Below are 14,032 nucleotides of genomic sequence, written 5' to 3'. Positions count from 1 at the left end.
CAACACTACCCAATCACGAACTACCAATCAGAAGATCGGAACCAGCCCAGAACCGGACCTACTCCAGAGTTTTACTTTATTTCACAATAAATCTTTTAACCCTCTCAGTGGTTGTTGTTGTTGTTTGCGATCCGGCCTCTGGTTCATGACACTAACTTAAAAAAAATGGAAATATTGCACGTGAAGCAAGGTGGTTGAAAAAACTGAAAAAAAATAGCATCAACTTGGACAAGAAATGGAAACATTTGGATCAAACTAGAGGAAGAATCTCAGGCTAAAATAATAAAAGTCCTGAAGGATCTGGAAAAACTAAAATGAGCTCAGGAGAGGACAGATGATAAATCATTGACATAACTTCACAAACAAGAAATTAACAAAATATAAAAATGAACAAATACATTAAAACATGGCAACATACGAAGACTTAGAGTTTAAAATCTACAATGTTGAAGATGTGATCGATACAAATATTTTCCCTGCAATAAAAGACTGTGAATATTACAATGAAGAACAGTTTAATGACATCAATATAACAAATGGAGGTCTCTCTATTATTCACTTTAATAGTAGAAGTTTAAATGCAAATATATCCAAAATAACAGATTATTTAAAACAGCTAAACAGAACCTTTACAATAATAGCACTGTCAGAGACATGGCTCAACGATGAAAACACAACTAATGTTCACATGGAAGGTATGAATTATATCATGTGAACAGAAGCAACAAAAGAGGTGGTGGAGTGGCTCTATTTGTTAAAAATGAAATAAAATGTAAGTTAATTAATGAAATGTCAATAATTGTTGATAATATCATGGAAATAATAACAATAGAAATAATAACCAAGAATGATAAAAACATATTGATAAGCTGTGTATATCGATCTCCAGGATGAAATATAGAAATATTCACTGATAAAATCGTACTATTGGACAAGAGTTTTAATAAAAGCATATTTTAGTGTGGAGACTTTAATATTGACCTGGGAAATAAAACAGATTCAAATAACATCAGTACATTTACAAATTCATTGTATAGTTTAAATCTTTATCCATTAATATCAAAACCAACAAGAATTACAACTCATAGTGCTACAATAATCGATAATATTTTCACAAATGTAACAAATGGGGATGTGATGGGAGGTATTTTAACGAGTGATTTAAGTGATCACTTACCAGTTTTCATGATTTATAAAAATGATCAAAGCATTACAAAAGAAATCACAATTAAGAAAAAACAATAAACACATCAAAAAAAGCATTGGACAAATTAAAAGATGATTTACATAAACAAAGCTGGAAAGACGTGTATGTTGATGATGTGAACAGATCATATGATGAGTTTATGAATATTTTGGGAACTCTGTATGAAAAGAATTGTGTGCAAAATAATAATACAAAGAGAAATGTTGTTGATCAACCATGGATGATGAAAGGGTTGAGAAATGCTTGTTAAAAAAAAGAATTATTTGTTTCATGTTTCTTAAATTGAGAACACAAGAGGCTGAAGATAAATATAAGAAGTATAAAAATAAATTAGTAGCGATTATAAGGAAACACAAGAAGGAATATTATAGTGATTTATTAAATAAAAGTAATGGTGATATGAAAGCTACATGGCGAGTAATAAATAGTGTTCTGAAAAGTCATAAAGCAAAAACAGGTATTTCACAATATTTTTTGAAGGATGACGATGAAATCCATGATGAAATTAAATTGTAAATGGATTTGATCATCATTTTGTGAACGTTGGATCTAGCCTTGCTGCTAAAATACCAAAAGTAGATAAAAATGTGAAACATTCAGTTATAAGTTGTGACAACAGTATTTTTCTTAATGGAACTGACAAAGAAGAAAAAATGAATGTTGTAAAAAATCTTACAGATAAGAGATCAAAAGACTGGGTGGACATGGATATGATGTTTGTAAAGGACATAATGAGTTATGTTATCGAGCCGTTTACATATATTTGTAATTTATCATTTTCAAAAGGAATATTTCCAGACAATATGAAAGTAGCTAAGGTAAAGTCCCTGAAAGAGTGACCGCTGGCCTGGAGATGTCTTTCAAGGATGAAGATGTTCACATCCTGGACAGAGAGGAACGATGGTTTGAGAGAGGAGTAAAGGAGGCCATCTTTGTGAAAAGAAATCGTCCATCATTAAACAGGGGTGGAGGCCTCCGGGTTCAACTGTCCCCCTCTTACAATGCTGTGATTGCTAGTATAACTCAGCCCTCTGTGAATAGTAAACAGCCATCAGGTGCTAATGATCCATTGTTAGGCTGATGGTCCTTCTTGAGCATGTGATCAGCTGGTTCTGGTTGTCAGCAGCAAACTGGTTGATCCACTCTGAGAAGGTGCTATTTAAGAGACTGAGCTGAATACAGCACCTCAGACTGAGGAAGTCTCTTGGATGAGAGACGAAACGTTTCTAGATTTTTTTGCTTTGTTTTTTGTTTTTTTTTGAACGTCCAGAGGACCAGATTGAACTTTTTTGGATTTTTCTACCTGGATTATTGAGCATGCATCAGGACGTTATTAAAAACATTTCTGCTGTCTGCTGACTTCTAATAACCCTCTGACATCACTAAAACTACACCCCTGCTGGTTGTTTCAACCAATCAGGAAGTACCAAGTGACAGGAAGTGGATACCCTTTAAAAGTCAACACTTCTTGGAACTATTCAGTCTTCCGAGTCTTCCCAGTCTTTCCAGTCTTCCTGGAACTTTCAGTCGAAGATGAGACTCAGGTCGTTTTCACACCAGATAGTCCGTTAGACTCGATTCAGGACCAATATTCATGAGCTTTTGTTTACATTTGAGCTGGTGCGTTTGCATTCACACTGCACTGTGCAGTCGAGTCAACCTGTTGAACCAACCTATTCCCCCTGCTCGCCTGTGGGGGCGCTGCACCAAGAACTACTGAAAGAAATTACACAAAAACCTCTGAAGACACTTCTTCTTCTTCTTCTTCTTCTTCTTCTGTAAATAAAAATAAAAACAAAGTGGCATCAAGTTTTAGCAGTTTTAGGAGTTATATTTTGTCATTTTTCAAAAATGGACTTAGCATGAGCAGAAGAAGAGACAGAAGACCATGGAGAATATTGTTTTTCCACACAAGTCAGCTGCCGGCTCCATATAAGGTCAGAGAAATGCGTGTTGTTTATCCTGCAGAGCGGGGCCCGGTCTGTTTGCATTCACACTGTACTCGAACCGCGCTGGAGTTCGCTTCTACCGGACCGAGACCTAGGTTTTAGCCCGGGCCAGAGTTCGCCTTTTTGTTCCATGACAGAGTTCGATGGTGTGTTCACACGTCCCTAAACGAACTGGGCTTTCTAGGAAAACGAGCTAGAGTTTGATTAAAGCGGACTAAACAGGGCTAGTGTGAATGCACCCTCAGTCTGATGGAGTCTTACAGCTTAACTAAATATCTGATGGATTGGACCATGTGCCAAGGGTCCCTCCATTTCAGCGGAGTCCCAGCTGCCTCGCTGTGACTCACCCCGAGCATTAAATGCTTTCAACTTTGAAGGAAGCTTATTCTGTTGATCGGAGCATATGGAACTACTTCTAAAGATTCTCAGCCACCCTGACTGGAGACGCTGAAAAGGTAGCGTGCCAATGGACCTCTGTTCCGGAGTTGATGTATCCTCTGCTCAGGTAACAAGTCGTTGCACACCCTGAGTGTACCGCGGGCTGAGCTGGTGTCGGAGGAAGGGTGCCATTTTCTGGTCAACACATGTTCCTTCATCCATCTAAACCTCCTCTTTAAATCTTTAAACCTCTTTACTCCTTCTCTTTAAACTTCTATTTGCCAGTAAATCAAGCTAGATACCTTCAGAGATGAATTATTCTCCATCTGTAATCCTCTGTTGTCTTGTTATTTGAACTTGCCAAGTTTATTAATAAGAAACAAATCAGCCAATCAATGTGTTCATGTTTGATGTTAAATTTTGATTCTGTTAAATAAATGACCGCATTTATTCTGATGGGTCAAAGATAAAATGGCATCTCATGTCACTAATTATACACTCCACTCCACAAGTTATCTTGGTCACATGGAAGAAATTTAACTCGAAAAAGAAAGAACCCGTTGTAATTAAACAATTAATATTCTTTGTGCTTGAACTAGCTTTAAGAATAATTAATTAGTAGTATGTTACAGCGAAAGCTGTCCTTACATCACTACACAAGCAAAGAAAAAAAATGCCTAGAAGGGTGATTCAAAAAGCATGGTCGAGAAAGAGCAAGCAAGGGTTGTATTACCATGGTCAGAAAATTGTAGAGGTGTCCAGTCAGGAGCAAGGCAAAAGTGAAGAGTCAGAAGACGAAGCAGGGTTCAAGATCAGAAATCAGGGTCGAGGAGAATGCTGGAGAATTTTCTGGCTGGAGAGCTTTCAATAATCTGGCACTGAGGAGAGTGAGAGTGGAGCTTAAGTAGTGAGCTGAACAGGTGTGGCAGGTGAGTGCTGAATGTAGAGACAGGGTGCAGCAGATGAGTGCAGATTGCTGAGAGAGAGTGACAGGAGCAGAAAATGGGTGATAGGCAGTGCAGGACCGAACAGGATGAAATAAACAGAAACTGAGGGGGATCCAGGGGCGAACTATGACAACGAGCACATAAGTCCAATAACAGAACACCTCTCGGGTTCAGATCAGGTGTGCCATTCCTCCCAACCACACCCCTCCAGGTCTCACTGTCATTGCCCACATGAGCGTTGAAGTCCCCCCGCAGAACAAGGGAGTCCCCAGGAGGCGCACTCTCCACTACCCCCTCCAAGGACTCCAAAAAGGGTGGGTAATCTGGGCTGCTGTTTGGTGAATAAGCACAAACAACAGTCAGAACCCATCCCCCCATACAGAGGCGGAGAGAGGCTACCCTCTCATTCACTGGGGTGAACCCCAATGTTCAGGCACCAAGATTGGGGACAACAAAAATGCCCACTCCTGTTCGGCGCCTGTCACCAGGGGCAACTCCAGAGTGGAAGAGTGTCCAACCACTCTCAAAGAAACTGGTTCCAGAGCCAGTGGCATGCGTAGAGGTGAGTCCGACAATTTCTAGACAGAACCTCTCAACTTCACACACACCAACTCAGGCTTCTTCCGCACCAGTGAGGTCACATTCCACGTCCCAATAGCGAGCTTCTGTAGCCGAGGATCAGGCCACCACCCATCCCACATTTCACCTGACCCCTTTGGCCCCTCCCACAGGTGGTGAGCCCAAGAGAAGGGGGACCCGCGTCTCCTCTTTGGGCTGTGCCCGGCCGGGCTCCATGGGTAAAAGCCCGGCCACCAGGCGCTCGCCAGCATGCCCCACCTCCAGGCCCAGCTCCAGAGTGGGGCCCCGGTGACCCACGTCCGAGCGAGGGAACATTGTTTCCATCCATCTTTTTCATCATAAGGGGTCTCTCTCTACAACAAACATGTTGTTTATTTTTGTTCACTGTTAGGACAAACAACCATTTTGTTGTTGGAATTTGTTTACTCTGAGGAAAAACAAACATGTTGTTTTTTGTTTGTTTTTTTTACTGTAGAGAAAAACAATCATGTTTGTGGTTTTTTACATTGAGAAAAACAAACATGTTGTTTTCTGTTTTTATATAATAATAATAATAATAATCATTTTATTTAAAAAGCGCCTTTCAGGACACCCAAGGACACTTTACAGTAAGAACAAAGATCAACAGGAATAAAATACATACAGAATATAAAATGCATAAAGAATATAAAATACATACAGAATATAAAATGCATAAAGAATATAAAATACATACAGAATATAAAATACATACAGAATATAAAATGCATAAAGAATATAAAATACATACAGAATATAAAATACATACAGAATATAAAATGCAAAAAGAATATAAAATACATAGAGCAAAGTTAAGGATAAGCGAGTCTAAAGAGATGTGTTTTCAGAGCAGTCTTGAATAGAGAAAGAGAGGTGGTGTTTCTTAAGTCAGGGGGTAGAGAGTTCCAGAGATGAGGGGCAGAGCAGGTGAAGGTCCTGCTCCCCATGGTGGAGAGGTGGGCAGAGGGTACATGGAGGTGTAGTGAAGAGGAGGATCTGAGAGAGCGAGAGGGGATGGAGATGTGTAGGAGGTCAGATAGGTACGGAGGGGCAAGGTTGTGGATAGCTTTGAAAGTGAGAAGAAGAATTTTGAAGACGATGCGTGATTTAACCGGGAGCCAGTGGAGCTGCTGCAGGACTGGAGTGATGTGGTTATAGGAGGAGGTTTGAGTGATGACACGGGCAGCTGAGTTCTGGACCAATTGTAGCTTCTGGAGAGATTTGTTGGGGAGGCCATAAAGAAGAAAGTAGCAGTAGTCAATCTGGGAAGTCACCAGACTGTGAACAAGGATGGCTGTGGAGCGGGGTGTGGGAGAAGGGCGGAGACGGTTAATATTTTTTTTTACGGTTTTTGTTCACTTAGGACAAACAAACATGCTGTTGCTTGTTTTTGGTTACTATAAGAACAAACAAACATGTTTATTTGTTTTTGTTCACTGTAAGGAAAAACAAACATGTTGTTCTTTGTTTTTGTTTACTGTAAAGAAAAACAAATGTGTTTGTTTTTGTTCACTGTTAGGCCAAACAAACATTGTTTGTTTTTGTTTACTGTGAGAAAAAACAAACATGTTGTTGTTTGTTTTTGTTTATTGTGAGGAAAAACAAACATGTCATTGTTTATTTTAGTTTTCTGTGAGGACAGCTGTTGTCACAAGCTCACCTGTTGGCTCCAGCTTCTGATCATTCCTTTGACTGAGCTCAGCTCCGGGTCTGATTCTTTCATGCGGGATGAAGCAGGCTCTTTGTTTCGGGGGGGGGGGGGGGGGGGGGGTTATGGGGGCTGCCTCCCCCCCCCCCCCCCCCCCCCACACACACACATAAACAAGTTGCTTTGGTCTGATCTCTGTCCACAAACAGAGACCTTTTCACTTTTTTATGTTTTGAGAAGCACATTTTGAATTTCAGGATATTTACTGCATTAATTTTATTCCCATAAATCATTTTTCATGGGTAAAATTAAATTCTGTCCTCTGCCCAGCTTGCGTTGATTTAAATAATTTAAAGAGGATCACAGATTAATCCCTCCTTTTTATTGATCATTTACTGATTGATTTGTCTGTTTAAAACGCTTCAAGTTGGAAGGAAAAACGATTAAAAAAGTTCCAAAAGACAAATATAACATGGATGGAATGATGTGAATAAAACAGTTTTTCTTAAACTTATTTATATAGAGAGCTGTTAGAAGTTATTTAAACTAAAGTGAAAATCGTCTCGTTTCTGCAGTTTTTTGTTTGTTTGTTTGTTTTTTACTTAAAGGTCTGTTTTTAGAATATTTGCAGAAAGAATATGAGGAAAATAAATTAAATTGTGTTAATTTGAGGTCCAAATAGACGCTGAAATATTCAGTTGTTTTTTTTTTTTTTTGTGGGTTTAGTTTCAGGCCTGTGATGGACAGGAGACCTGTCATGGGTGTCCTCCACCTCTCGCACAGTAAATGCTGAATATGGGCACCCGTGACCTCCACAACCTGAAAAGGAAGAAATGGGAAAAGATTATGGATGATGGATGGATAGTTTCAGGTGAGGTCTGTTCTCAAACACCTTAGATTCATCTCAGTTATTTCGTTTTCTGATCAGATTCAGCTTTTTTACACAACGAACACGCTTTGTTTGTTCTTGTTATTTATTTTATTTTATTTTACTTCCTTTCTCCTGCAGATCACTTTCTTCAGGACCCCTCCTCCCCCTTGCAGAAAGCTGCTGACTTTAATTAAAGGTAAATGAAATTAAAGCCTCTGCTTGGATTAACAGCAGTTACAACACATTTGTTAGTGTTTGGCCAACAAAACAGAGAAGAAGAAAAGTGAAGAATCCAACAATCAAATTAAGAAGGTTCAAATAAACATGTATATTAAACATCAGCTTTTAAATATAGATAATAGTCTGTGATTTATTATTATTAGTAGTAGTAGTAGTAGTAGTAGTAGTAGTAATATCATCATTATTATTATTATTGTTGTTATTATTTTTGTTATTATTGTTGTTGTTTTTGTTATTATTATTATTAGTTCTTATTGCATTTATTATTCATATTATTATATCATTATAATCCTTATGCTTACATAATAATACGTATTATTGTTATTGTTATTATATTATTATTATCATCATCATTACTATTATAATAATTATTATTATTGTTATCATATTATTATTGTATTATTTTTATATTATAATTGTTATTATTGTTGTTGTTTTATTATTAATATTATTAGAGTTATTGTTATTGTTGTTGTTATTATTATATTATCTCATTATTATTAACATATAATTTTATTATTTGAAATTATTATTATTATTATCATTAAAATTATTATTATCCTTAATTATTATTATTATTATTATTATTATTATTATTAATATGTTGACTACGGTCAGTATAATCCCTTCATTAATTACAATCTAGCTGTTTTTTGCTACTTTTCCTTGTAATTATCCTTTTAAAACCCTTTTTTATTTCACTTGTTAAAAAAATACATTTGTACACATCCTTTATGATTGTCTATCTTTGTAGATGTTGTCCACTGTTCTCATCGATCTTTGTTAAAGAGATCAGGTCTCTCTTGTAAATGAGTCCCCAAGGCTCAGTGGGATTAACCTGTAGAAATAAAGGGTGAACAAATTATTATTTCTATTATTATTATTATTATTATTAGTAGTAGTAGTATTACAATTATATCAATAATCTTATTTTTTCTATTATATAATTACTAGCATCATTATTTTTCTTACTATTTCTAGTCTTATATTTATTTTATTATTATTGTTGTTGGTGTTGTTGTTTAATTTCTTTTATATCATTATTATCATTATTATTGTCATTATTATTATTAGTGATTTTGTTTTATTGTTATCAATATTATTATTATTTTATATAATTTATAGTTTTTATTGTAACTGTTGACTTTTTTAAATATATTTTTCTATTTCTGCAAGTAAAAACATAAATAAACAATTTTTTAATTAATTTATTTATGTATTTGTTTATTGTTTTTAACATTTTCACTAATCTCATGTTTTTGTAATATATGTTCATTTAATTATCTTCTCCTTTTTACAGTTTTAATTTCACGTTTCCTCAGAAATGTTTTCAGAACTAGCACAAAAATGAAGTTCGAGGTTCTTTATTGTTTCATCGCATGTGTTGCATGAGGTGGAACTAAATTGTGTACTTATGGTCCCAGTTACTTCCAGCAATAGCAAAATATAAATGATAAAAAAGAAACTGTAAAGAAGGATCTAAGATATAAACTAAGAAATACACTAAAATGCACCAAGTAAATAAATAAATACCAAGTAAATAAATATTTCAATAAATAAATAGATTTTTTAATAGTGTTTCGATATATAAGTAAATAAATAAACACACAAACAAAAAAATCCATAAACAAAAATATATAAATATACAAATAAATAAAGAACCAAAAATCTGTTAATAGGCAAATGAATGTTTTGAGCAGGTGAACAACTTGGATCAGTTGAATGTGTTTCTTGTTGGAACTCAACTGCTCTAAGATTGGATCATAATAAATGTTATAATTTATTATTATTATTATATAAATGTAGAACTTGATGCTTTTGTTCTTGTTTGTTTAAAGCTTAAATTTTAATATGAACTATGAGCTCTCATTAAATGTCTTCTTATTAAAGCAAAACAAAACGAAATTAGCCTGAAGATCCAGTTGAAGCAAAACACGCACGCGCGCGCGCCCTCCTGTCTTCAGGTTTCTTTCTTTTTTTTTCTTTTTTTTTGAATGTCCAGAGGACCAGATGGAACTTCTTTAGATGTTTCTACCTGGATTATTGAGCAGCATCAGGAGATTTCATTTCTTGCTTTTGTTTTGGTGAGATGAAAACATGACGCTGAAAGACACACGCTGGCGCGCACGCGCGCACACACAGAGTTCTTATTAATCATGGATTTATTTCACAAAGTTATTTTAAACTTTCTTTGGACACGCTGGTGTTTGGGTGGCTCCTGGGGGCCCCAGTCATGGCTCCTTGTTGCTCCCTGCTGCTCGCATGGTGTCTGTCTGTGTCTGTGCGCGCGTGTCACTCTTCCTGGTCCACGCGGCCCAGTTTGCTTCAAGACCAGAGCAGAGTGTGACAGCACTGACCCCCCCACACCGAGCAAACACTGAATGGAAGCTGAAAGGACCAAAGGAGTCTCCAAAGTCGACCTCTCTGCAAGCTGATCTTTACTCCGCTGTTTGGTTCCAGAACCACCCCTCCCCGTCCCGGTCCCGGTCCCGGTCCCCGTCCCGGTCCCGAACCTTCTATATTAACGGAATGCGCAGGAGCCCGGCGCAGCCCCCTTTAATCCCCCCGCAGCCGTGATTTAGCCCCCGGTGCTCCTAATGCTCCTAAAGCCCCAGCTGTCTCCGCAGCGGCCGCGACAGACCGCGCGCGTACCTCGCGGGGTTAATAATTCCCCCCCCCCCCCCCCCCCGGCCCCCCGTCTCCCCCCACCACCACCTCACACTGACTGTGAACGCCAGAGCTGAAGCCTCACCCTGCGGGCGCGCGCAGGTGACAGTGGCTCGGTTTCTTATTAGTCGGTCAGTTTTGGACGTTCCGCGTTTTGGAGCCGCTGCGCTTTGATGAGGAGGCGGTGAGCCCCCCCCCCCCCCCCACACACACACACACACACACAGACACACACACAGACACACACGTGCACTCAGCTCGTATGTAACTCCGTGTGTGTGTCAGAAAGGAGAGAGAGGGGAGAAGGAGAGCGAGGAGATAAAGCAACAAGCCGCAGAAGAGGCGCGCGGCGCAGGAAGCAGCAGAAAAGACGCACAGAGAACTTCCGGTCAGCTTCTTTCACTCAAACAATTATTAGATCTGTCAGGGAGTTGCCCCCCCCCCAGCCTCCGTCTCCTCAAGTCAAACCTGGATAAGTTCGGCGGTTGAACGACGCGCCTCCTCCGGACTTCTCACGCACGCTCGTGCTGCATCACGCTCATGAAGAGCGGACTCACTTCTCAGACAGACGCGTTTTTCTCCAGCCGACTTGTTTAAAGCTTGTGGGTTTTTTCTTTTTGGCTTCCGGCAACAGCGAGGAGACCAAGCCCCCCCCTAACCCCCACCCCTCATTTACTTCTTCTTGCTTGGAAGCTGAACTTTTGAGGAAAATGGGGCATTGAGCAGGCTGGCACCCCCCACGCTATCATGGTACGTGTTGTGGAAGTGAATGAGCTGAAGTGTAGCTGATATTAGCTGAAAGGAACGAGGCGCGTGCGCTTTGCTGCTTTTCTGCTTTTATTTATTTATTGTGAAAGAGCAGAAGTCAGTGGCTGCAGATCACCTGTGTGTGTGTGTGTGTGTGTGTGTGTGCGTGTGCGTGCGTGTGTGTGTGTGCGTGCGTGTGTGTGTGTGTGTGTGTGGGTGCGTGTGTGTGTGTGTGTTAATAATAATAATAATAATAATAATAATAATAATAATTACAAACCACGTAAATTTACAGTCATCAATCAAACTCTGAGGGAATTTTTATTAATAATGAGAATTATCAAAAAATGTAGAAAGACTCGTGTAATTTAACAAAAATCTGTTTTTTGACTGGCTGCACTTTTTATGCTTTAATTCCTTCTGACATTTCCTTTTTGAAGAAATGCGTCCTAGTAAATATATTTATTAGAAATTAGAGATTTTTCAGGTGAAATGAACTGAAGTGACCATGTTGTTGTTGTTGTTCAGGAATTAGTTGGATAATCTCCAATTCAGAGCACCTCGCTGCTTCTTTGACACTTCGTGGAGGTGGGTTTTTTTTTTTTTGGGGGGGGGGGGGCGTGCTGTTTATAGCACGATCATTTAAAGCTAAGCTGACAATCGGATGAAGAGAATTACCTCTGTAATTCCTGCTGCTTTTCGGTGGATAAGTACAAAAATATCTCTCCAAAGCGGCAATATTATTATTATCATCGCCATCTATTATTATTATTATTATTATTATCATTGTCATCTATTATTATTATTATTATTATTATTATTATTATTATCATTGTCATCTATTATTATTATTATTATCATCATCGTCATCTATTATTATTATTATTATTATTATCATTGTCATCTATTATTATTATTATTATTATTATCATTGTCATCTATTATTATTATTATTATTATTATTATCGTTGTCATCTATTATTATTATTATTATTATTATTATCATTGTCATCTATTATTATTATTATTATTATTATTATTATCATTGTCATCTATTATTATTATTATTATTATTATCATTGTCATCTATTATTATTATTATTATTATTATCATCGTCATCTATTATTATTATTATTATTATTATTATCATTGTCATCTATTATTATTATTATTATCATCATCGTCATCTATTATTATTATCATCTATTATTATTATTATTATCATCGTCATCTATTATTATTATTATAATTATTATTATCATCGTCATCTATTATTATTATTATTATTATTATCATCGTCATCTATTATTATTATTATCATCATCATCTATTATTATTATTATTATCATCTATCATTATTATAATATTATTATTATTATTATTATTATTATTATTATTATTATTATTATTATTAAGGATATTCCTGCAGAGTGAAGATGCTGCTCGGTTTCTGCAGCTGAGAGCTGCTGGACTGAAATCGAATGTAGATTTCAGATCAGTTTGTAGTTGTTGTTGTTGTTGTTTGTGGGGGTGGGGGGGGGGGTGAAGATTGAATCAGCAACTTTGCTTCTTCCTAAAACTCTAAGAACAAATTAATTCATGCATTAATCACATCAATCAGACTTTGAAAAATATTTGCATATAATTAAACTCGGTGTCCAAACTCATCCTTTTTCAGGAAATCATTAATTTGATAAGTTTTTACCCACCATTCATTTTGAATTGTTTGATTCTTACTTTCATTTTTCCTTTTCTTCACTAAAGTCTCTGATTGTTTCCGTTTTAACAAAATACAGAACAATATTTTACTATAATTACAACAGCAACAGCATTGCACTTTTCTCTTCTATTTTATGGTAAATTTGAGATTGACTGCAGTTTGGTGTGGTCTTTGGAGTAACTTCACATTAATTAGACACTAAAATATTTACAATGAAAAACTCTGACAGAGCGGGTTGTCTCTTCGGACATAAAAAACATTTATCCATTCATCCATTATTTTTAATACAAATAATATTCTTTATGAATATGAGACAAACTTTATGGTTCTCAGTCCATCAAGCACCTTAAAGAGCTCAAAATCTGCCCCCTCCAGATATATTTAATATTTGAAAGATCAGTGGTGCACAGTGTTCACACATTGAGCTGCTGTAAATCAATGCCGCCCCCCCACCCCCACCTCCATCATGTTGAAACTTTGCCACAGTTGTAAAACAAAAAAACAAGGCCTCAAAATGTCAAATTGCACATTTCTCCGTCCAGTTTATATCTCAAGCAAGCCGTAAAGGATGGTGGCTCCTGGAGGGATGGGGATTCTGACAGGACGGTGGCTCCTTACAAAACATACCATACCATTTTATTTATAGAGCACTTAAAACAGCTACAAGGCCAACCAAAGTGCTGTACAGACAGAACAACAGGTAACACACAAAGCAAAATACAAAATGAGGTAAATCAGAATATAGACATAAAAACGATGCAGATAATGACGACAAACCAGTGTGGAGCATACAGGATCAAAACACAGATCATCTGGTGTTGAAAGCTACTGAATAGTAGTGAGTTTTTAAACGGGACTTGAAAACCAAGAGGGGGGGGCCTGTCTGACAAGCAGAGGTAACTCGTTCCAAAGTCTTGGTCCTGCTACAGAGAAGGCCCTGTCACCTCTGCACTTAAGACGAGTTCCTGGAACTGTGAGGAGCAACTGGTCCGCTGACCTCAGGGAGCGTGGTGGGACATACGGTTGTAGCAGATCAGAGAGATGGGGGGGGGGGGGGGGG

The 14,032-nt window shown here is 37.4% G+C and overlaps 1 protein-coding gene across 2 annotated transcripts in view; it reads left to right on the top strand.

Annotated features, from left to right (window-relative positions):
- The first annotated feature begins 11,173 nt into the window (after window positions 1–11,173).
- The window catches only part of LOC119430439 (nuclear factor 1 X-type), a 263,595-nt gene continuing 260,736 nt past the window's right edge, over window positions 11,174–14,032 (top strand). For both annotated transcript variants that reach the window (XM_037697845.1, XM_037697846.1), the window contains exon 1: window positions 11,174–11,254. In XM_037697845.1, the coding sequence (XP_037553773.1) occupies window positions 11,252–11,254 (3 nt within the window). In that variant the 5' untranslated portion in view covers window positions 11,174–11,251. The remainder of the gene's footprint in view (window positions 11,255–14,032) is intronic.

This window comes from Nematolebias whitei, chromosome 3 (genome assembly GCF_014905685.2).
Source record: "Nematolebias whitei isolate Nwh7 chromosome 3, NemWhi1, whole genome shotgun sequence".
NCBI lineage: Eukaryota > Metazoa > Chordata > Actinopteri > Cyprinodontiformes > Rivulidae > Nematolebias > Nematolebias whitei.
Note: the sequence above shows the minus strand (reverse complement) of the source record. Positions and strands in the feature narration are given on the sequence as shown.